The sequence below is a fragment of the Lagopus leucura genome, unplaced genomic scaffold, assembly GCF_019238085.1.
Source record: "Lagopus leucura isolate 7727_CA_CO unplaced genomic scaffold, USGS_WTPT01 Super-Scaffold_810, whole genome shotgun sequence".
NCBI lineage: Eukaryota > Metazoa > Chordata > Aves > Galliformes > Phasianidae > Lagopus > Lagopus leucura.
In genome coordinates, this window is record NW_024962261.1 from 13,890,380 (window position 1) to 13,914,685 (window position 24,306).

Below are 24,306 nucleotides of genomic sequence, written 5' to 3' on the forward strand. Positions count from 1 at the left end.
TGCAGGAAGCAGTAATGGCTAGCTTCCAGTTCAATGGTGATAGTAGGAATGTCTACGGGAAACACCTCTCTCTTCAAAATCCACTTCTTCCAGCAGAAACGTGCTTATTTATTATCTCTCAAGTGAAACAAATCAACTAAACCACATGGGTTTCTTTCTCACACCACTATAAGCATGCATGACTCTTCCCGCAATCAACTTTTGCATTATAAATGTCTGTATCAAACCAACAACTGCTGATGATTACTCCTCTTACCTCTATCTTAGCACATGCTTTTTCTATTTGAAAATATTCCCTGTGCTGCTGACCACAGAAACCCAAACAAAGCTGTATACCCACATTCAGAAGCTGCTATTCTTATTCTGAGCCTGAAGGGACTCATAGCACAGCTCAGAATTGCTGTATTCTTCCAGTGGAGGGAGCAGCTTTAAATAACCCCTTCAGCTTTTCCAGACAGCAGTGATAACAACTCCCTTCTTCCTCTACAGTCAAGTACTATAAGAATTAGTATAGCTTCTTAGAAGAAGAAAATCAAATGAACATACAGCCCGCACTAATGCTTCAGGATAAATGGATCCAAAATTATCTTATTTACAAGCCCTTTGGCTCAGTGCTTGTACTGCTCTTGGAAAAAGGAAGAGAATGTCCTTTTTTTTTTTTCAGCTTCACTCCCGGCCTGTCTGAAGTAAAATGGAAGCTACAATCTGATCAACCTCCCTCTCAGACACTCACAGTCTGAACCCACATTTCTGTAGCTGGCAGCTGTCTTAATTCTGCGTACCACTAGTTAGCCATTACTACAGTCAGGATGTACTTGATTACATCCACTTGAAAATAGGCCAAAAGAAACTGTTCCAGGACGTTAACTAGGTAAAATGTAGTAGTTCTATACTTGTTTTCCAAGCTTGTTTTCCTAGTCCTGGTTCTAAATCATTGCATGAGGATTCTGAAACACATTTTGCTAGCAAAAAAAGCCCTACACTCTCAGAAAATACTAATGAATAATCATTGTGTCTGCTTATAAGCTGTAAATGCGGCACCTCAGACCAGACTCCCGCCTCCCACACAGTCATGCAGTCTTGGCCTTCACAGCGCTGTGCAGAAGCAGGCTTTGGCCCAAGACAATCTCTCTCCCTTGCTCTGATCAAGGTCCCATTTCTGAGCTGCTGTGTGCAGGCTATTTGTCTGTTTTGTGTCCCTTTTCCACACGTCCTTGAACATGGAGTCCATTCAGTCATCATCCATCTACAAAGAAATACAGGCAATACAGTAAGAAGAAATCTTGGAAGGATGGAAGAAGTCCCATTATATCGCTTAATCTTTTGCTTACCAATAATTTCTTAGTCAGGATACACTTGTAAATGTTCTCCTTCCTTTCAATTTAACATTTAGCTCTAAACAGACTAATTACTAATCTAACATATTTTAAACTTGAATACTATTCTGTGATTCTGTGAATAAGTTAATGCTCACTTCATCAGTTTCCATGTTTTCAGAGTACTCTCATGTCATTACAAGTCCAATTAGAAAAGCTCCAAAATAGTGTTACACATTTCAAATAGGACAGTCCACTAATCAGCCTTGTATTTTCTATCTCTATGGCTACCTATATGTCAAATGGATGCCCTGCACCTATGTCCATCATTTTTTTTTTAAGACTCAATTTCAGAACAGAATCAGTCCTGTGTGTTGTTCTTAAGGAACCAGAGGAGCTCAGACTCTTTCATGTTCTTTAGGATCAAGCGTAAATCAAGTTGCTTCGCTTAAATCACAGCAAATAAGGCGATGATGCAGTTTGGCAGAATCCATATACCTGGAAAGTAATCATTCTAGGAGACAAGTTTCCCCAAATGTTCTGTAGCTTCAGACTGGCCATATACCGTTAAAAATCAGAAATTCTGCCATTAATGTAGTGCACAAGTTTATCCCAGGAGGTTAGATTTGCAAGGGAGATCTTTGGGAAACTGAAGTTTAACAAATCTGTTCCAACATTCTGACATTTATTGTAAGAAAGCTGAACATTTAACTGAGTTTTCTTTATTAGTAGTATAAAGACTCAATTTACAATTCACAGACTGTCTAAATAATGCGATATGCAGTGCCTCAGAAGAATAGCAGACTATTTCATTTCCATCAATTCAGTGTATAGTGTCATTAATAAAATAAAATGCTAACCTGGTCAAATATGCATATAACTAAAAGAAATCTATCTACTGTTTAATTGTCTGTGGAAACACAGATGTTAATAATTCAGTCTTACTTACAATGTATTACATGTTGTATTTTATTGATCTTAAAATTTCATGATTTACAACAAAGCTATGTCTGCTGGTCCATTTTACACACTTTCTTCAACAGTATTTGCATTACATTTGCTTTGAATTGAATTACTTTCAATTTCACTGTACTTTCAACATCACAGTGAGAACTTCTACCAAAGAAAGTAATAAGCTGCTTTCTTGAATGATAATTGATTGAGTCCTGTGCTTAAGGGCTCTCTTTAATTCAGACTTAAGATAAACAACATTAAATGTTTCAGCGTCCTCCATATTTTGCAGTTTAACTTTTGGGAAGTGTGGCTTTACTGCACGTTGATTGCCAGAAGCTATAAATGCACCTGAGATTTTTACATTTAGATATAAGTCTGATACAATCAAATCACTGTTACCTGGTCTGGCATGGCTGCTCATTGCACTTTCGGATCTGTGGTTCAGGTTTTGTTAAATATTTGCACTTCTTGTTGTCCACATGACTGATATTTTTGTTCATAATCTTTGTGCAAGAGACTGTTGTTTTTCTTTCACCTAGTAGAAGATAAAGCAGGTATGCAGAGAAACCAAGAATAGACAACTTTGTTAAAAAGGAATGCGAAATTTATCTGTACATCAGATGTAGTTATTCTATGTTCAGTTTGGCAAAAAGAAGTGAAAAAGACAGCAGCGAGCCTAAGGGAGATACTAAACTTTTTAGGGAAGAATGCATTTTCTTAATCCGGTATATTTGTACCAGTGTCATTAGAATATTGTTGTTTTAGTCCTGCAACAAGTCATATTCTGAGCCCGACATCTCACTGCTGTAACTGCTTCCTCCTCAACCAACACCTCAGTGTCGAGAACAGATTGTGGAAAAATCACACAGGAAAAAGACGTGTTTGCTTGTTAAGTTAAAGGAAAGGAATAACAAATCCTGCCTCCCTGCGTTGCTTGACTTTAGCAGTTCTGCTCTGTTTAGTAGCATATTGGCAGGTGTGGCCAGCACTCAGGTGAAGGGAATCACGGCTGAGGCCTTCAGAAAGGAGAGTACACTAAAGAGAAAAGGCCATACAGTCTGATCTGCAGTGTAACCATTTAGGAAGCTGTTTACTGCTGGTGGAGACCTAATGCATGTTCTGTAATGTAAACACTGCCTTTACAGATGGACTGACACTTGATCCTCTTGAACAGGTACGAAATCTGAATTGAACGCAATAATTATCACAAGCATGAGCTTGTAATCAGAGTGGAATATAGTTTTTAGAAAACTAGCAGCCCCTTAATTCAAGTCTTCAGTTTGTAGAAAATAACCTCATAACCACTTCTTTCTGTTTCTCTATGGAAGTTTACTGACAAATGGTGAGTGCAGAATGCAGTATTTATTAGCGGTTAGAAATGTGCCTGCAGACCAAGTAGCAAAGTTAGAAATAATAATTTTCAGTGTGACTACAACTGACATTTTACACAGTTTTTGTATATGTAGCGCACACACAACTTATCTATTACATACAGTGTTCAAAACGTTTGACCCTTTTTTCCCTCATTTACATATACAACTTTGCATCCATATTCTTGCCTACACTAAGAATGCTTTTCTGCAACACAAGAAGTGGCAGACCAGTGACATATGTAAAAATGCACAAAGTCACATTGCTTCATCAGTACTTTCATCCTGACAGAGGTTTTAAACATTTAAGGAAAACTACTGATATTTATATTCTTTAATTGGGTACATGAAAATATTGATGATAAAAGTTCAAGCACAAAAATTTACACAAGATACAAGCTTCATCATTTTTATTTCATTATTACTTCATATTAAATGAAATAAATGAAAAGAAGAATTAAAGTGGGAAAAAATTTTAACATGCATTTCAGAATATTTGCAGTAAAAAAAAACCTTCATGGAACTTTGCATTAACTCAACTATTTCAAACAATAATAAAAAGTGATGGCCAATTACAACAGAGAAAAGTATGATAAAAATAAACATTACAGTAAAACACTTAAATACTTATTTAAGCATTAATGTAGAAAAAAATCACCAGCATAGTGCATTTTAGAATTTTTCCAATTGATAGGTAACTTCAAAAATATCTGAAGGAATAATGAGAGATTGTGGTAGCATTCCAATTATTCTAAAAATACTTCAGGAAACTGTAAAAAGAACGAATATTCCAAGTGAATATGAGCGCACTATGAAGAAACAGAGGATGATACTAGTACCACGTACAAAATGCCTTCAGGGAAGAAGCTTTCTTACCAAACCACAAAAGGCATGTTTATGGAAACTACAGTAATCTGTCGTGACACTGGGACTGTTTGCAGAATCAAAGTAGCTAGAACACTGTGTTCTTTGTGTTGCTGTTATGAGAAGGTAAAGTGTTTCCAGGCTTTCTTATTGCATTACAAGATGCATAGCAGTTTTCACAACTGCTGATCAGAGCAGCTATGATTATCAAAGCATGAAAGACAGGTATTAATAATTAATATATTATTCACAGTATAAGTCTTAAAAATTAATTATACAACATATTAAAAGGTCTCGGGGGTTGCCTTCATTAAAAAATCCCTCACATTTTCTAATAACCAGCTTCTGAACAGTTACTGATTGAAAAGGATTTTGCTACAGTAATATCATTCATATTCCAATATTTGTTCTCATATTGGCTTTTAGTTCTTCCAAATTCACATTTTTTACAGTTTACAAACATAAACATAGGAAAAATATTACATAAGCATACTAATATCTGCTGTTGCTATATTTGTTCCGTATGTTTCTGGATCAATCTCAACTCACGTAACTAATGTATTTGATCTGAGATTGGGGTTCAGCTCTTCTGAAGTTTGAAATTTCTTTTACAGATCATTTATCTTAAGTAGTTCCAAATACAGAGTGGAATGCGCATGAACCTTCTATTCTTGTTCTTGTTCTTACACTTGTATTTCTTCTTAGAAACTGCATCTTGAATTGAGATTTGGTTCCTTCACTATCATTTTTTTCTACCTACTTTATTTAGTTTGAATCTTAACTAGATTATCATTAAGATTATCATTATAGTTATCATTATTCTTTTAATATATTCAGGAAGAACAGAAAGAAATATGTCGATTATTCTATGTAATCATACCAGCTACAATGGGCACATCACTATTAAACACACTACACTGACCACCACAGTCTGAAATATTAATATACCATTTGTTCTAGTTTGTGCGTGTGTATATATATATACAGGGTAAATATATATATATATATGCATGCTGTATATACATATGCATTGAATGTTTGCACTGTTGTTTTTTTTTTTTTTTTACCTCCTCCACATACAGCATCACAATCCTCCCAGCCAGAATGAGTCCACATGAAAAGAGGTTCCGGTACTTTAGAGCTCTGATTCTCAGGTGGAGGATCCAGTGGGATTGTGTACTCATAGTGTAGACCATAGCTCTGGTCATGGAAAAGCAGCACCTGTAAATTACAGAGGAGGAAAACATTCCTATGAGGACAGGCACTGATGAGAACACAACAGAATCTTTGAAGAAATAATCTTGAAGACCTTGACAGAATAACTTATTCATTCAAGGCCAGGCTGGATGTGGCTCTGGGCAGCCTGGTCTAATGGTGACTTTGCCCATGGCAGTGGGGTTGAAACTAAATGATCTTCAAAGTCCTTTTCAACCCAAGCCATTCTATGATTCTATGATTCTAAGATTCAGTAGCCTTTAGAGTTTTCTGATAGATTTGATAGGAAAAATTACTAGAGGTACCTAACTCAGAATAATGGGAAAAATGTTTTTATTTAACATAAAGGTCTAAAAGCTCCCCAGGTAAAATAATTCATTAAATTTAAAAAAGCAAAAACAAAAACAAAAGCAAAAATAAAGGCAAAACAAAATTCATAACAAATCCAGGAAATTATGTTTTCTGTGCTTTTAAAAAGATAATACCTTCCCTAGGTATGAGATATTTTAAACTATTTAGACATTCAAGACAGTTTCTTGCAATTAAGGAATTTTAAATTGTGAAGTATTTCTGCATCATTTCTTCATCTTCTCTTTTGGATTTGTCATTTGGCTACCAACTTTTCCTCCCTACATTGTATCAAAACTCTACTTCTGAATGGAAAATATGGTAATTTCAACCTTGAAATGGCAGTACTGTGCCAAATTTAGCCAATGCGCCAGGAGGATAGAAAACATCTCGTAGAAAAAAAGGCTAAATAAAACACAAAATTAATATTGTCATACCAGTAAATGTAAGGGAGAAGTTGTGGGACCTTTGGCAGAAATCTTCTCCCAGAGACCTCTTCGAACATAATGGACAGTGGTCCCAGCAATATTGAACGTTCCTGAATGTTCTATCTTCCAGTCACTATTGATAGACTGTTTACCAGCATCTCGAAGAGCTGCAAAAATACATTAAAAAATGTTGCCATTAGTGATTCTGGCCTCTTTCTACATGCTGATTGGGTAATATAATTGGTAGATGAAATCACGTAAATCTGCAAAGATACATAGTTAGCTCCAAAAGTAATGTTTCTTATTTATTTCCATGGAAACTACAACAGGTGCAAAAAGCACAGTAGCATTATTTGATAAAAGAAGTTATCAAATCAAAAAGTACAAAACACTATCTTTCAACATAGTCAACACCATTAGTTATGCATTTTTACCAGCAACAAACAAGAGCCTGCACACCGTACTTGTAAAAATCTACACCAGCGAAGGTGACTCACTGTTTCAGTGCTATGACACTGTTGTTGCTAGGAAAATACTGCCCACACAGTTGATCTTTCATCAGCCTGAATAGGGGTAAGTCAGAAGGCAAAATCTGGGCTGTACAGTGGGTGTGGTAGGACAGTAGGACAGTCCAGCCAAGATTAGCAGCGCTCCACAGTCTTCAAACTTCCATAGGGCCAGGCGTTATTTTGATGCAAGAGAAAGGCTGTCTTTCTTTCTAGTCTTATTCTGGATGTTTGAGACTCTTGTCATCATAGTGATGTAGTGGTAAGAACTGATGGTTTGATGGGATTCCACGAAATCCAGAAGGATCATCCATTTCCAATCCCAAAAGACAGCGCACATCACTTTACCTGCTGAAAGCCATCTCTTTTTCTTCAATGGGGAATTGACATGTCAACACTCCATGGACTGCTGTTTTGACTCCAACTAGTAGCAGTGATACAACATCTTGTAACTGCTAATGATGCAGTCCAGGAAAAAGTCATCCTCAGCCTCGTATTGGCTGAACAGTTCTGACAAACTTGCATATAGCATTCTTTCTGGTTCCAGGTATTTGCAGGGCCCACGTGGCACAAGCTTTGCAATATTTCAACATTGCCATCATCACTGCCAATGCACTGAAACCAATATTTGACTCCATACACAATTCCCTGGTCATAATCCACTCATTCATGTGGATGACCTAAGTGATATGCCTTTCATTTCATGGTATGACAGCTGTGCATGGGCATTTGCAGTGTGGCTTGTCTTTCACATTACTGTCACCACTACTGAAATACAACACCCATTGCCTCATTGTGCTCACATCCACTGTTTAGTCTCTACAAATGTTCAAGAAGCATTGATGAATATCAACGGGTGCCAGCTTTTCCTCATGAAAGAGCTCAATTACACACATTTGCTTCGAACACACTTCCATGTCAGACACCATTCCGTAAGACTGTCCCTCTGCTGCCATCTGTCACACGGCAACAAAACATAACAGGGGATTGGCAGGAAGGTTCAGTCTTTTCTGCCATACTACCAACGTCTGTCTCTGGCATACTGGTTCACTGTGGTAAAATGGGAGACATTACTTTCACAAAAGCCCTTGTACTTATGAATGCTATTAACAGAAAGTTAAATTGAACAATTTTTGGAAGAAATGCTTGTCCAAATCACATATGCATAGCATTAATTGAATTTAAAATAAGTATTTTATTGCCTAGTAAGACTGAAGGTTCCAGAATTCATTAAATTAAAAAAGACAAAAGCAATTATTCTCCATTCCTAGGGTCTACAACCTTTACAAGACAAGGAAATACAATTTTCACAAGTTATTTTTCAGTATTTGTGGAACTACATTAGAAATTCAAAAAAATTCTGGTTCAAAATTATTTCTTTCTAACCTCTAAATCTACATTTTCCCCACCTCAAAATTGACAATGCTATTATTATCTCGCTTAAGGACTTATTTTACTCAGACTTTCACCATCTAATTTGATTGCTCTAAAAAACAGAAACAGATTGATCTTTTTGGTCAAATTACAATGTAAAAGCATCACCAAGTCAGTAAAGATATTTAGACATTGAAAACACAGTATACTACTTTTTTTTACTATATTAAACTCTGCAGAAACTCTTCTGTGAGGAACCTTTATTTTAACCTTTTATTTTTTTTTATTTTATATAATTTTCTTATTCAAAATAGTGTCTGAAATAGGCATGTGAAGGAAGGTTGTACTTGAAGTCACCTTTCAGACAAAAAGTTGTACACATTCCTCTTCACTGAAATTGCATGTTTGGCATCAAACTGTTTTAAGAGAACCTCAACATCTTAACCCTTGTCCAAATTTTCTTATTTAAACTTGTAAGTTAATGTGAGTCATTCCTGTAATTGTCTTTTCTCCTATTCATATTTATACTGTTATGTTTTGTTTCTATGGGAAACAATGGCAATAGCTCTATGGACTGGCAGCAATACAATTGCATAAGACATCACTGATGTGTACTACTACAGTGCTGTGTAATAAATGTTAGGATTATAAAATCCATTAATGCCTTGTGATAAAAATAACAAGTCATTTTACAAGATCTAAAAATTGGTATTTCAGGTTTAAACATTCTATTACTAGTGGTAATTGAGTTCTATTTAATTTTAAAACTGTAGATGCCAATCCTGTTTCTAGTGGTAGACCTTGCACTGTTTTCTGTGTCTTTAAAAGCAACGTTATGTGTGACAGCACACAGTTGTGTTCAGAAGACTTGAAATCTCAGTCCTGGAACAACAGAAATATGTAAGTTCCTGCATTTTCTTCTCTCAGCTTCCTCAGCTGAACCCCTGGGGTTAAAAGAGTGAGTGTTGCCATGTCTAAAATTTAGGCTTTGATTCAAGTAGTCCAGCTTCTACATCTGACTCTGTCACACCTCTTATTGCAAGCTTGTTCACTGAGCTTTAATCCACGTCATACATATAATCCCTATTCTGCTTAGCTTTTGATGAAGGAAGATCTACTGTACAGATTAATGCAACATAGCAGGAAAATTCAGCACTCAAGTGTATTGCCTCTCAGGCTATAAAATATACTGAGTAATATAGCCATAACGAAAAAGACAAACAATTTAAAAAAACTATGATGAGGAAAATCTACCAGAAAAAGAGTTTGTGCCAAAAATAGAGGGAAGCAAGTGTCTTTGGAAGTTGTGAATTTGGTTTTTTTGTTTGTTTGTTTTTTGTTTGTTTTTCCAAAATTTAGATATACTCTTCATAAAATAACTAAAACAAAGTCACTTCGGCTGAACTTGATTTTGTCAAGAAAACTGGCAAATATATTAAAAAAAATACGAATCTGAATTCTAAACCAGGATGCTTTCACTGACATCTTTCATCAGGGAAATCACTGTTTCCCTTGCATTAAGGTTATCCTGTGATACCTGCAATCCATTTTAAGAGTAATAATATTGAAAATTTGAATAACATAGAAAACGTCAATTTATCAACTCAGGAAATACAAAATTCCATCTTGATCTTATATATGGTGCCACTGGAGTTACATGCAATTTGGCATAATGCCTTCTTGTTTCTCTTTTTACTAAATTATTTTATTTTGAAGCATTTATTTCCAATGTAAATGGAAAATTATTTGAACAATTAAATGTTTAAAGATGCTGAAAACAACTATACTTGTAGTTTGCAGTACCATATGGGATATATTCAATAAATGATATGTCTTCTTACAAGAAGAAACTTCTATTGGATGTTGCTTTTTTTTCTATGAAGTCACGTTTTAATGCTGATAGTTCCTTGCTGCTTTCTCAAAATTAACTAACGAAGGGACATGATATCACCTTCTGCAGCAAACTTCCTATGAGTTGCTGCTGCTTCAGTCTTTTCCAAATAATTGCTTTGATATTAAGGAAACAAAATAAGAGAAGCGAAATCAAACAGAAATGCTATCAGGTGAGTATGTAGCACGTGTCAGCAAAGGAGTATTTTTTCTCAAACTGAAAAGCTTAAAAATGCTCAACTGCCATGAGTAACTGGCCCCCAGCCTGACACAAGCCCATTTTCTATAAGCTTTTGAGCACAACCCATCAGCCAATTGCTCTCTGATCACATTATGTTTTTGTCATTGGTCATAACACTAATGAAAAAGCAGAACAAGCTCACAGGTTCTTTTTCGTTTTATAAGCAATAACAATCAATTTATAGGCTACATCCAGAGGTATGCATATTGCTAAAAGTAATTTATAACATGTCACCTCTACTGTGACTAATTAGCACCAACTGGTCATTAGTATCCAGGAAATCCTTTTGTTAAAGTCAGTGTTATTATTATAACAAGAAGCTGAGAACAGGAAAAGGATTGTGTATGTTTTGTTATGATTCGAAAACAAACGTATTTTGTATTAAAAAAAAAAAGACTGACCTTAATTTCTTAGAAACATCTTGAAAATAAAACGAAATAATCAGGCTGGCCAGCTTAATCACTGTAATCGTAGCAACTATTCCATGGTAAACAGTAATAAAGTTACAAGTGTCTTATCTATATGCAAATATATAATCTAATGAAAATTAAAGACTCGTTAAGACTGCACATAAAATAAGTTCTAGCCTATGCTTAAAATTAGTTAAGTGCTACTTTTGTTTCCTGTCTGGCAGTGTTCACACATACAGTGAACTTATTTCCAAAACTCATGTAACTCAAAAAATGATTCCTGATAAACCCATTTTCTTCACTACAGATTTTCATTCATAGCTTTGCTAACCTACATGCACTTTCTTTATCACTTATCTCAAAACTTTAACACATATTATCTTGGTATTAGATATAAAAGCAGGGGAATACTTAATTGAGGTAGTATAATTTGCATCTGCGGCATAATTCTGTATAGAAGGGCATTTTTTTTTCTCTACAGAGAAATCTGAGCCATATTAAAATATGTACATGCAAAAATATACTACTAGTATTTATTTTTATAAATAACTTATCTGCATGCACTGAGCAGAAAACATAGATAGCATGATTCCATGTTGGTATGAATCTTCACTCTTATTTTGAAAATGACTTTAAGACAGTCCATACCACTGAGGTGAAGTTTTATTGACTGTCAAGGAAGAGCTGATTCACATCACTTTTCACGTTGTCTTCTGCTTTGGCAATATAAGAGCTCAATAAAAATTTTAATCGGGTATAAGCACAATTTGAACAAAATAAACTTCTATTTGCTAATACTGTTTTTTTTTTTATGGAATGGGTTGCTCAGCTGTTTAAAGTTCTAGAGCTCTTTATACACACAGGAAATGATTCTTCGGTGCTTAAATTCAAGCTGACTATTTCTCCAACACTATTTCAGTCTATGAGAAAAATATGGGGCAGTAAAAAAGCTGTTAAAACAGTAACAGAGATCAGCAAGAACTAAAAATGTGCATATTCTTATCTGGAAAATAATTCAAACTCATTTTCATGAACTTGCATGCTTAGTTTATATTGCTAAACAGTTTGCTATATTGTTTGTTGACAGCTTTCAAAGTTACAGACTTAATAACAAATGTTTTTTCATCTTGATGTTTCAATTTTTTTTTTTGTTATTAATCACTGTCCACAGCCTTCTATTTATAAAAGGAAAACATGGTTAATCTCGGGGGACTCTGGCCTCTGCTATGGGACCAGGTCCTCAACCAGCTTCAAAGGTATTTTAAAACAATTAGCATTTTCAAAAGTGGACAATTCAAAATTGTGTGTAATTTGTCAGATCTTGCCTTCTTTTCCACATTCTTCACCTCATAGGCCCCAGCAGTACAACTTTTTTTTTTTTTTTTTTTTTTTTAATTAGGAAACATGCTTCATAAAGAAAACTGGACAAGAACCACATATTTGTCAATTTGACATCTCAAAAGAATGAGGAATTACAGTGCTATGCAGTGTTCAGTTGCAGGTGTTCAAAGGGTCTGCATCCCTGAAACAGCTTGATTGTGTTTGCCAAAACAATTACTTAGCTCACAGAATGGCTGAGGTAGGAAGGGAAGTCTGGATGTCATCTGGTTCTGCTCCCCTGCTCAAGCAGGGACACCTGGAGTTAATCCTCTTCTGTATCTCAGTTAAAAACAAATAATTTCTCTCATTTCCAATTACCAATGAGAAATTTCAGGTTTTGGACTAAAAACTATCTGTATAGCTAAATACAATTTAAGTATTCTTAGTAATTCATTATGGGTCTGGAACCGACATGCCATTTTGCAACTGTCATGTGAGTGTTATAATCTCAAAATTTGTTTTATCTCCTATAAAAAAAAAAAAAAAATAAACTTCTTGGTTTTGTATCTGGGCCGGAAGAACCCCAGGCACCTGTACAGGCTGGGAGGAGTGGTCCTTGAGAGCAGCTCGGCAGAGAAGGACCTGGGGGTCCTGATGGGTGAGAGACTGAATATGAGCCAGCAGTGCGCTCTGGCAGCTCGAAAGGCAAATGGGATCCTGGGCTCCATCAGGAGAGGGGTGGCCAGCAGGGACAGGGAGGTGATTGTCCCTCTCTACTCGGCTCTTGTGAGGCCCCATCTGGAGTACTGTGTCCAGGTGTGGAGCCCTCAGTACAAGAAAGACATAGAGATTTTGGAAAGGGTCCAGAGGAGGGCGACTAAGATGATCAGGGGGCTGGAGCACCTCCCCTATGAGGACAGGCTGAGGGAGTTGGGCTTGTTCAGCCTGGAGAAGAGAAGGCTGCGGGGTGACCTCATTGCAGCCTATCAATACCTGAAGGGAACCTACACCCAGGAGGGGAGTAAACTCTTCAAAAGGGCTGACAACAGCAGGACTAGGGGAAATGGTTTTAAGTTGAAGGAGGGAAGATTTAGGTTGGATGTTAGGGGGAAGTTCTTTACTAGGAGAGTGGTTAGGCCCTGGAACGGGCTGCCCAGGGAGGTTATGGATGCCCCGTCCTTGGACGTGTTTAAGGCCAGGTTGGACGGGGTCCTGGGCAACCTGATCTGAATGTGTATGTTTGGTGGCCCTGCCAGGCAGGGGGGTTGGAACTACATGATCCTTGGGGTCCCTTCCAACCCGGGTGATTCTGTGATTCTGTGATTCTTCCTGTATTCTACTTTAACAACTTTAAAAAAAGCAAACATTTGTCAAATGGGAAGGAAAATGTAACAGCAGACAAGGCATAAGAAGCAGAATTTTGTATGTGTTTTCTCACATAACTTAAGGGTAGGAGGAATAACTAATATTTGGCTATATCATATATATTTATGATATTTATATTTTATATAATAAAAAGAAAAAAACCACAGTTTTTTAAAATCTGTGAATAAATCCTCCAGAAGGCATAGGAGATAGGCCATATCTAGAGGCGTTCATCAGTTCAGTAAATGCAGTTGCCGTTTATACTTTACATTATTCCCTAGGATGACAGAGTTCCTGTTATTGTGGTGTATGTTGATATACCTCAGATAAAGAGGATATTTGAGGGGTTCAGAAGGAACTTCTCTGAAGACTAGCTTCCACAGTACATTTACACAATGATGCTATTGATATGTACTGTGGTTTTACTAATGAATTCATTATCGTCATTGCAACTTCCAAGATAACAGGGAAAGGCATTTATTTTGATTGCTTCCCTGTTTAGCCTATGAAAAACAGGAATCATATTTCCAACAGCTTAAATTGGATTCTGCCTTGAAACCCACACTTTTTAAATGTATACTGCATCACAGTATGTTTATAGCTAAGTCATTATGCAGTTATTTTGTAGATAATTAGCTATATTATTTTAGGAACTTAATCATAAGGTGAGTATATGAAAATAAGCAGGCCAGAAATATGGTTGAAGTATATTGATTCTTTTCAAGTTCAAAAGCCCAGAAAACAAGCTACCATGCAATATAAAATGAAAACTCCGAACTATAAGACATAAACGATTCAGAAAGACAGAATTTAATTTGTTTTGTATTTCAAAATTTTGAAGACAGTTCTCTGAAAAACATTGTTTCTAAGCTGAAACTTTTACACTTTCTTCCCAGAACTTGCAATTCACCACTCTTGGTCAAAAAATTTAATGTTCAACTTATTAGTCCTATTCAATTTTGATTTTTGTGCTTTCAATATAAATATATTTTAAAATTGAAGAATTTTTAAGTACTTTTGGCTAGTATAAATAACAATTAAAAAAAACAGTAATTTAGGTTTTAATTAGAAAGAAGAGATCTGTTGCTGTTTTTCCCCCCACAAAAAAGATGTGTGATACTGGCTGATAATCATTCAGACATCAGCTGCATTAAGAAAAGTAAAATTCAAGTGAAAATAAATTAAAAGCTGATCAGGTATTAATGAGCACTTTCAAAAATAATCAGAACAACTGATATGATTTCATAGGCATAAAAAGAATTAACTTCTCTTAGTCTGTCTCAGTATAAGGAAGGAAAATTTACCACTTATGAGAAGTGAATTAATTTCCCTAAATACAAGTCTAGTGTTTACTTATTTTTGTATTATTTAGAATATAAGAACTAAACAGTACTTCGGTTGTCTGTTAATGGTAATAGGCAAAGAGGAATAAAATAACTTGAAAATTAAGAAATTTATCAATGAAACCAATTATTGATTCGACAGTCCTATACCTATATCTTTATACTCCATTAATGCACAGTGAAATTGTTCAAAACTATAAATCTCTTCCAGTAATTTAACAGGATAAGCAGATCCCTCACAATAAACAAATAGTAACTCACTGGTAACTTAATGGCTAATAATTCAGATTTGCCATTTTTGACATTCTCTCAGGTGAGATACTGAGAATGTTCAAGTAAAAAGTTTTGTAAAACGTTGGTATTTCTTATGACCAGAACTAATAACAGTGGTCAAACCAGGGAAATTTTAATTTCATTGTCCTGTTTCTTGTACTGAGTTTCTCACAAGTTAAAATGCAAGCAGTCCACCGAACAGGACCAATTATGATAACTTAAACCCTGTAACAATAATTGTACAACAACAAATTGTACTCCCCTAGACAAGAGCTCCACAAATCATTAAGAGAGAAAAATGCTTTCTTCATATGAAAAACAACTTCATAAAAATGAAAAGAAAAAAAAAACTAAACTAAAAAAGTCATTATGATTAATTATTTCCATGAAAATATTCCAATTATTTGAAATCATCAAAATAATTTTTTTCTGTATTATTACTCTAATTTTTGAACTTTCATTTGACTTTTGGCGATCTCCTGTATATTGGTCTTTCTGGTTTTTTGTAGAAATTATTCCATTTCAGTATGAAGCATTTATTTTCACTAGTTCAATATGAAGAACTCTCATTAGTGTTTTCCACATGAAGCACAGAAAGTCTTGAAATGGCTTGATGAGATGAAAGTTCCAAAAAACAGAAAATGCAGGAGCCATTCCTATCGCATTTCTACAAATTTTCTTTATTTGTTCTCTCAATGATTTCATTTTCTACTGTTTCATTTAATCACACAAGCATGCCTATTTAGACCTCTTCAGTGCTAATCCAAACAGAAAACAAGCACTAAACCATGATACTTACCTAAGTAACTGTGAGCTGGTTTTTCTTCCACAACTTTGATTCTCCTTGCTCCTGCAGGTATCACCAAAGCTTCCACATAACCTAGACATGAGACCAAATGTCCAAATGTACTGAGTTAAATAGAACTCTATAGAAATGTACATCTTGCATGGTTTTTTTATTTCCTCTCTCCAATTCTGTTTTTAAAATTTAGAAAGTTATAATTTGTATAACAATGGCATTCAAAAAAAGATTATAGTCATTAACAAATGATAATACTGTGCCTTGTACATAATATATATAGTGTGATATAAATTTTAACAGTGTGGTAGAGTAAAATATAGAGAGAATTAGCAAAGAATACACTGGGTCTAGGACAGATGAAACCAAGTAACATAACGCTATTACCACATCAGGCAATGGCAAAAGAATTCTTATTTCATTCCGCAAGTAGAGAAAATATGACATCATTAGAAAATATATATATAAAATCATCCAACTATTTTCTTTTTTTTTTTTTTTTTTGTATTCGTATGTTGTATTTTGTGATCCTGCTTTCTTGCTTTAGTGTTCAATTGCTGCTATGAATGACTTTGAAGTATGTTATTACAGTTAATGTAATAAAGTTATTGTAGTACATTAAAATTGGTTCCATACAGTGTGGGAAAAGACATGTTTAGTTTTTAGTAATTTGTTTAGTTTAGTAATTTGCTTTAAGTAAAAAGAGGTGAAAAGGCAAGGCAGGTGGAAAGTACTGTGTTATAAATAAATCATATTTGAGATTATCTAGGTTAACTTCAAATAGTGGGCTGTAAAACAAATTTTTATTCTTCCCAGCTATGTAATTCTGTCTAGGATAACACTGAGCACTTACAAAATCTTCTCAACAAACTGGAAGCATGATTATTAGGTAACTGCAAAGGATCATTTATATCATTTCTTTAAGAGCAAATAACACTTTCCATTTATTGCTATTATTGACATTCCAGCTTCTTGAGAAATAAAACAACACAGCTGCGATTAGATGGCAATACTATAATATTATGGATTGACAAAGAACTCTGAATGATTCTGAGAAGGTTTTGGAAATTCACATTAGCTGTAAAAGATTGCTGACACGCTGCTATTTCTACTAGCTGTCACTTCCTCTGTAGTATAATCCATGGTTTGGGATCCTTGTTCTGCACTACTTTCAGTTTAAGATCCCAAAATAAACATCTGAAGATTATGACTTTTGTTTTTTAACTGATGATTGCATGAATGAAATGCATTAAAGTCCGTAACTGTCCAAGAAGATACTGTCTGATTTTAATTACATTATTTTATTATATGATTTACTTACTGTATTGAAATTTGGTGCATTTTATACACCACAAAAAGTCTAACAGCAAACAAATGCTGAAAACAATTGCCCAAACATTCTTTCAAAGGAAAGACTTAAATAAGAGAAGGTATACATGGTGCATGATTGAATTCACTAGGATATCAGTCTTTCACTCTGTCAACTGTATGGGGCCGTAGTCAGTCATCTTGTTCAAAGAACAAATCATAAGACTCTCTGAAAATCTAATATTCATTCTGCACCAGAAAATCTTTTTAGTTTTTACATTATGTTGCCATTAACATAAAATAATGAAAAGATATGACTTCTCTACACATTTGACTTCATAATCTCTCAATGCTTCATTTAATGATACCACTCTGGGTAACAAAAGATAATTTGGATATTTATTTTGAAGAATATTACATTGATCTAAATATTGTAAGAATTCACAATTTAATTACATACTAAACACACAAAAACAATACTTTGCAGATTTCTAGCAATCATTTCTGTGAAATAATATGTCTCTAGGGTAGATAAATCAGATAATTTGCTCGTGTATTTTGCAGCATTATAGAAATAATCATTTACTTTTATGTTAAACATTGAACATGATTGGAGTGAGATTGATTTCAAAAATATCTTTTGTAGATATCTCAGGAACGTGATTTAGCAGAGCGTTGTTAGAGTTTGGGTAGTACGCTTAGGTTGCAGTTGGTCTTGATGATCTTGAAAGTCTTTTCCAACCTGAGCAACTCTCTGATTCTGTGATTCTAGTATTCTAGATCTGAAACTGATAAACTGCATCACTTTAAAAAAAAAAACATTTCTCAGTTCTAGTACTCAGAGTAATCAAAATAACACGTTTTTGAGCCTTGTAAATAATTAGACTTACCTGCTCCTCTGGTATGGTTAAAGTCACCTTTAATGACCTTGCAAGACTTTCCATTACCATTGCATACACCACAATGATCTTCACGAGCCAGAGAGCCTATTATACCGTCACAGCCAAATTTCTGTGGAGAAGAAAATAAAGCTGTTTAAGTAATGGTCTACATTTGTTATAAGGCTGCAGATATATCACACCATTTTTCAGGATGACCTAACATTTACAATTCAGGTTTGATGTCAGGCCTCTTCAGAATGAGGGTTTCACTATTGGATATCTTGATATCTGTTCTATACTAACTTCTCCTGTGATTTTACTTATGGTGCACTCACTCTTCCTATATGGTTGACCAACACTACCAGCTGCTCTCCAAGATGAATCTGGCACAGTTGAACCACTATACAAAACATTCCATAGGCCTTCCTCCCCAGTGACCTCAGTTTGTGTTGTTTTAGTATTTTTCATTCAAAACACGGGAGGTTTTTTCTCTCTCCCATAATAATAAAGTACCGTCTTCAGTTACTCCGAATAGCATGTGAACATACCTGGAATGTAAGTATATAAAATTTATTTGTATTTTATGGAGTATTTGGTTTAGTATTAGAAGTATTTAGAGATGGCATTTACTAAAGAAGCACTCTTACATTACTAAATTAGAGGTATTTCTGTCAAGTATTATCACTGCTCCTTTGTCAACAGAAATAGAGTTAATATGAAGTTCATTTAATATGAAATAAAAATCTTTTGAAGACCAGAAAGGCCAACATATGGTAATCTTGTGCGCTGTATAACCGCACCTCATTAAACCAATAAAACTTCAGCACTGTTTGATAAGTGATGAAGATAAAAACTAGGCTAAAAAGGAAATGAAAAATTCTTGTAAGAACAGAAAACATGGTCTACTACAGATCAGCTTGTTTTCAAGCATGTGAAGATTGTTACTTCATGTTATGCAAACAATTCTTAATAGAACTGTTCTACTGAAAAAAAAAAGAAAACAACATTAACAGTTTATGGCATTAGGGTTCCAAGAGCTGTGTATCTAAAATGATATATTTGGAAGATTTAAATAGCTAACTCGACAGCTGTAGACCAGAAGTTCTTTATTATCTGTTGCTTGAAAAGACAAGCTAAAATGCAGAAGATACAAAAAAATTATATTTTCAAATTCAATTAGCAGATATCTCTCTGACTCTTGATATATCCAGAATACAATTCATTCTTTGATGGGTTTGGCCTCGGGCTTTTTTTGTCTTTATTAGCCAGACAGATATGAAAAGTGGATAATAAAACAAAACAACAGGTTTTTCATGAAAAATGGACTATATGTCCTCTTTGTGATCTCCTATAACTGGTGAGCAAAAAACCAGTTCACTGAAGTATTTAAGTATTGTGTAATTGTTGCACACAGTCACTTGAGAAAGACTTATTATACATACACATCTGCATTTACATGGAGACATAGATGCATGTATGCATCTGTAAGCTAATTTATTATAGCATCTAGTGATGAATCTGTATTAAAGGTTACTTTTTCTGCTGAATTCAGTGTATGCAATGAGAAGTGAATCAAGCTAAAAACAGCCCTGAGGGATTTATATGAAAGAGTTTCTATATGAGGCATTATAAAAGTGTCAAAAGAACTTCTATAAACCAAATGAATTTTCAGGACCATAAACAGAAGAAGCCCTCTGTTTTAGTTATCTGTAAATTATCATCTTTGGCTTATTTGGATGTAAAATCTGTACTGTTGACAGAATTCAGCTCACATATGCAGATCCCATAGCAACATTTCCCATTCTGTTGAAAGCTGTGTCTTCACTCAACTTCAGAAGATGAATTCAGTTATCCAATGTGCTGCAGTTTCTTATAATCAGCCATACGTGGGATACATATTCCTGCAGCTAAATCTTCAGCAACTTCAGATAATGTGTTCCAATGAGTGAAAAGAGTTAAAATATTTTAGTATGATACATAAAGAAACATTCAGTCTTGGCCATGCATTTTGCAAAATTCCATCAGAGAAGTAACACATATTCATAACAAATACTTGCACCCACACACATGTACATACATATCCATTTTCTAAAGAAGTAATTTATACCTGGCATCTACCATCTGCACAGATGTCTAACCCATGCTGGCCACAGGAAGTCCCATCCATCACCTTTTCTGTTAGAAGAATGGGTTGATCCTTTCCAGACGGTGTACAGAATAAGGCACATGGCTTTTCTTTAGTAGCAATTGATAGAAAAAAAAAGAGGTCGTGAAAGGTCAGTTAACAAATAAAAAAAAAATCAACAGTATTTTAAAAGTTGATTTATACTTATCTTTTCAGTATGAATCTACATTAGTATAAGAAGTCATCTCAGTTAATGTGGGGGAAAAAAAAAAAAACAAACCAACACACATTTTCTGTCCTTTTCTCATGTTTGTAGAACTCAAGTTCTTTTTCCTCCTAGAACATACTTCTGCTTTAAACTTGGCTTACATCATACTCCTGTCATGTTCATTGCTACAATTAAGAATACACACATTTCAACTGATGGAATATTTTGGTTGTAATCTATACTTTCATTCTACTAAACTTCTGACAGATCATAAATATTGGTTAAAAAAGAAAGTTAACACTTTCCAGATTTTCTAACTATGCAGGTCATAGAGGGAAAAAGAAAAAAAAAAAAAATTGAGTAACTGAAACGCCCTGGGAAGAAAAATATAAGGATTTACCAAGTCCACATTTTAAAAAAAGACAAAATACTGAACACATTCTTTCTACCATCTCTACCACAGTCATGTAACTTTCTACTACATTTCTACAGCATTCTGCAAATCATTTTCATTTTGAAAAGAATTAAAAAGAAATTTTATCTACGTGGCCATGTATTCCACAGGGTCATCATTTATAAATAATGAAGTTTTTTCTATCACTGCCAAAGTAATAACAAATAAAATAAGTCTCCTCTCAGTGGTCAACTGAGTACAAAATCACATAACTTTTTATATCTTTAATCACAAGTGCATTAACTCAGAACTCTTTTCCAAATCTTTTTCAGATTCTTGAAAGGATAATGTCAATCTTGAAATTGAAACTGATTTCATTTGGATGCATTCTACACCACTCATACTTCATGCTGACTTTTAGATTCCTGGAGTGCATTTTTATTAGTAAATTAAACAGTTCCAGGAAACATTCAAGGGCACTAGAGCTCTACTGTCTGTACAGTTAAACTGTAAAACAGCCTGTGGCACATTTTTTGCCTGTGCCATCTAGCACTAGCTGGGTCTAAACTAGAAATTGCCGCTTGAAAAGGGCCATTTCCAGAAAGCAGCTTGGATGCTACCATCTTTTTCAGAGTGTTAGATAGCTGAGAAGTATGGACACAGGCCTTCTCTGCCAGCTCACTTGCAAACCAGAGAGGAGTCTGGGCACATTTAACATACTAAAATTGACATAGCTCTGGGTATCTCCAGGGGAAAAATACAATCAGATGTGATCTTTTTTTGCCAATACATGAAGCCAGTTAGACACAAGCCACCTCCAGTTCAGAAGCATGAGACTCTGCCTGAGCTTGTACATTCTGCATTTCTGCTATATTGCTTAAACAGTAAAGTAAAAGTCACCTGGTATCTACAAGAACCGCATGCATCAGAATTCTTCAAAAGAGAACCTTAATAGAAAATTTACGAACTAAAATTTTTTAAGGACACTGAACTCAAAAAAAAAAAAAAACAAAAAAACAAACAAAAAAAAAAAAAAATCCAACCAGAATCAAGGAATGATTTATGTTGGAAATGCCCTGAAAGATGGCCCAGTTCCAATCTGCCTCCAGTGTACAGGGACACCTTCTACTAGATCACATTGCCCAAAGCCCCATCCATCCTAGTCTTGAACATCTTTAGGCTGAACAATCCAAAACTTCTCTGGGCAAAGTAAAAAATCACTTCATGATGTCTAAATTAAACCTTCTTTATTTTTAAAGCCATAACCCCCTGTCCTATCAGTACAGTCCCTGGCAAAGAGGAGCTTTTCATCTTTCTTGCAGATCCACTTTAGACACTGGTGAGCCATTGTGAGGTCTCCCCAGTGCCTTTTCTCCTCCAGGCTGAACAATCCCAGGTCTCTCAGCCCATCTTAATAGAAGAGATGCTGATCGTCCTCATGGCCCTATAGGTGACCTCACTCAAGCAACAGCAACTACTTTGGACATGGTGCACAGTTCAGTCCTCGTAAAGTCCAGGAGGGAAAATATCTAAGGGTTTGGGAAAAACAAACTTTTGTAACACTGGCATTATTCAATTTATGTCCAGTTTTGTGCCTCCTTAGTGCAGCTTAAGCCATGAACATGCTTGATGAAAATAGTCATCCATTCTCAATGGAAAATGGGAATGTGTCCACATTTTTCATCAGATGACTGAATTATTCCAAGTCAGATTGAAAATTTATGATCCTTAGGATATATGTCAAATGTTTATGCTCTAAAATGAAATCTGGTAAAATAAAGCCAGATTGATTCAGTAGATAAGGGCCTTTCAAATACATGAAGAGAATTTTCTTTACTCTGAAAGAAGAATAACAAGTTTTCATTGTGCCACCTTCAGTCTTCTATATAATCTCATAATTTAGCGTTAAAAAAATCTTCTTTTAGATGGACATATGTTCACCTAGGTTTGTTGTGTAGGATAATAACTTCACATTTTTCAGGATTCAGCAAAATCTGTCCTTTGTAATGCTTGTGATAATTTGTCTTGAGGGAAATATCAATGGCAATTGAATACTTACAGTATTCTCCTGTCACACTTGGCACAACTTTACTACTAGTTGTAAAGATTCTTAATTTCTCAACTTAACTGTTTTCAGTCCTTAACTCTTTCTGCTTGCTTTTCTTCTGTTGTTGTTGTGTTTGGTCAGTTCATTGGTTTGTTTTCATTTTGCTTTTGCTTTTAAATTATTGCTATTTATTAAAGAAAGTATAATAACAATTTGGGAAATATGAGAGATGTCTTTGACTTACCATTATCAATGACAGCCTGCCATTGGTGCACATGCTTCTGATATGAAGATCTGACACTGAAAGCCTGGCACTGCCAGTCTCTGAAGGCAGGCACGCCAGCAGGACAGGAAGGATTTTCACATATTCTATACTGCATCACGGGGCCATGACACTCACCTTCAACGCCCAGACTAGAAATGATGGCATAAATATAGTCATTTATTATTAGCAATATCTATAAACATACAGCATAACTTGTTTAAGATAAACACAAACAATTTAAATAGCAGTTTTATTGATGACATAATATTAAAAAATCACTCACAATAAACTCACAGAACATGTTTGACTTCTGTTTGGACTGGCTGCATTACAGGTAATGGTGCTAAACCATAACTTACACTTGATCCCAAAGAAGCACTAGTATTACTAGGGATGTTTAGCACAGAGAACCTTCATTAAAGTTTTGGTAAAGTTCAGGTGATTTTTCTGCTGTTGCTTTCCATTGTTGAACTGAGCCAGGAATGCAAGTGAAAGGACACATAATGCCTGCCTTAATAGAGATTTGTTACCTCTCCATTTTTTTTAACATATGTTGTGTTACAAAATTTAGGCAAAACTCTTTTTCCTGATGTATAAGTTGTGATTGTAGGCATTAATGAATATATGCAGAATAGTGAACTGCAAAAAATTGGAGTTACTTACCGAAAATGTTGCCTGGAAAAATGAATTTAAGTGAAATTGAAACATCATTAAATTCTACAAAGTTTTTAGGCATGCTATTGGAAGTAGTATTTAGATGGGAGGATATAAAATAGCCTCTTTTCAATCTAAGGACTCTGTTAACTGTTGTTTATTTGCATAGCCATATCCAAGTTTTCCTTATGGCTCTCTATGCATACATCCCTCTTAATTCCTGTCTTCTGCACTCCTTCCCTTTCCGTTTCTGTTTCCGTTTCCGTTTCCCTCTCCCTCTCCCTTTCCCTCTCCCTTTCCCTCTCCCTTTCCCTTTCCCTCTCCCTTTCTCTTTCCCTTTCCCTTTCCCTTTCCCTTTCCTTTTCCCTTTCCCTTTCCCTTTCCCTTTCCCTTTCCCTTTCCCTTTCC

General features: G+C 35.0%; 1 protein-coding gene across 1 annotated transcript in view; it reads right to left on the minus strand.

The window, feature by feature from the left end:
• ADAMTS19 (ADAM metallopeptidase with thrombospondin type 1 motif 19) overlaps positions 1-24,306 on the minus strand; it is a 158,687-nt gene that overhangs the window by 22,672 nt on the left and 111,709 nt on the right. Inside the window, exons 13-20 of the mRNA XM_042866331.1 lie at positions 23,224-23,393; positions 20,313-20,440; positions 18,215-18,335; positions 16,017-16,097; positions 6,505-6,662; positions 5,572-5,725; positions 2,670-2,805; positions 1,042-1,246 (exon numbers count right to left, since the gene is read on the minus strand). Of these exons, the coding sequence (XP_042722265.1) occupies positions 1,042-1,246; positions 2,670-2,805; positions 5,572-5,725; positions 6,505-6,662; positions 16,017-16,097; positions 18,215-18,335; positions 20,313-20,440; positions 23,224-23,393 (1,153 nt within the window). The remainder of the gene's footprint in view (positions 1-1,041; positions 1,247-2,669; positions 2,806-5,571; positions 5,726-6,504; positions 6,663-16,016; positions 16,098-18,214; positions 18,336-20,312; positions 20,441-23,223; positions 23,394-24,306) is intronic.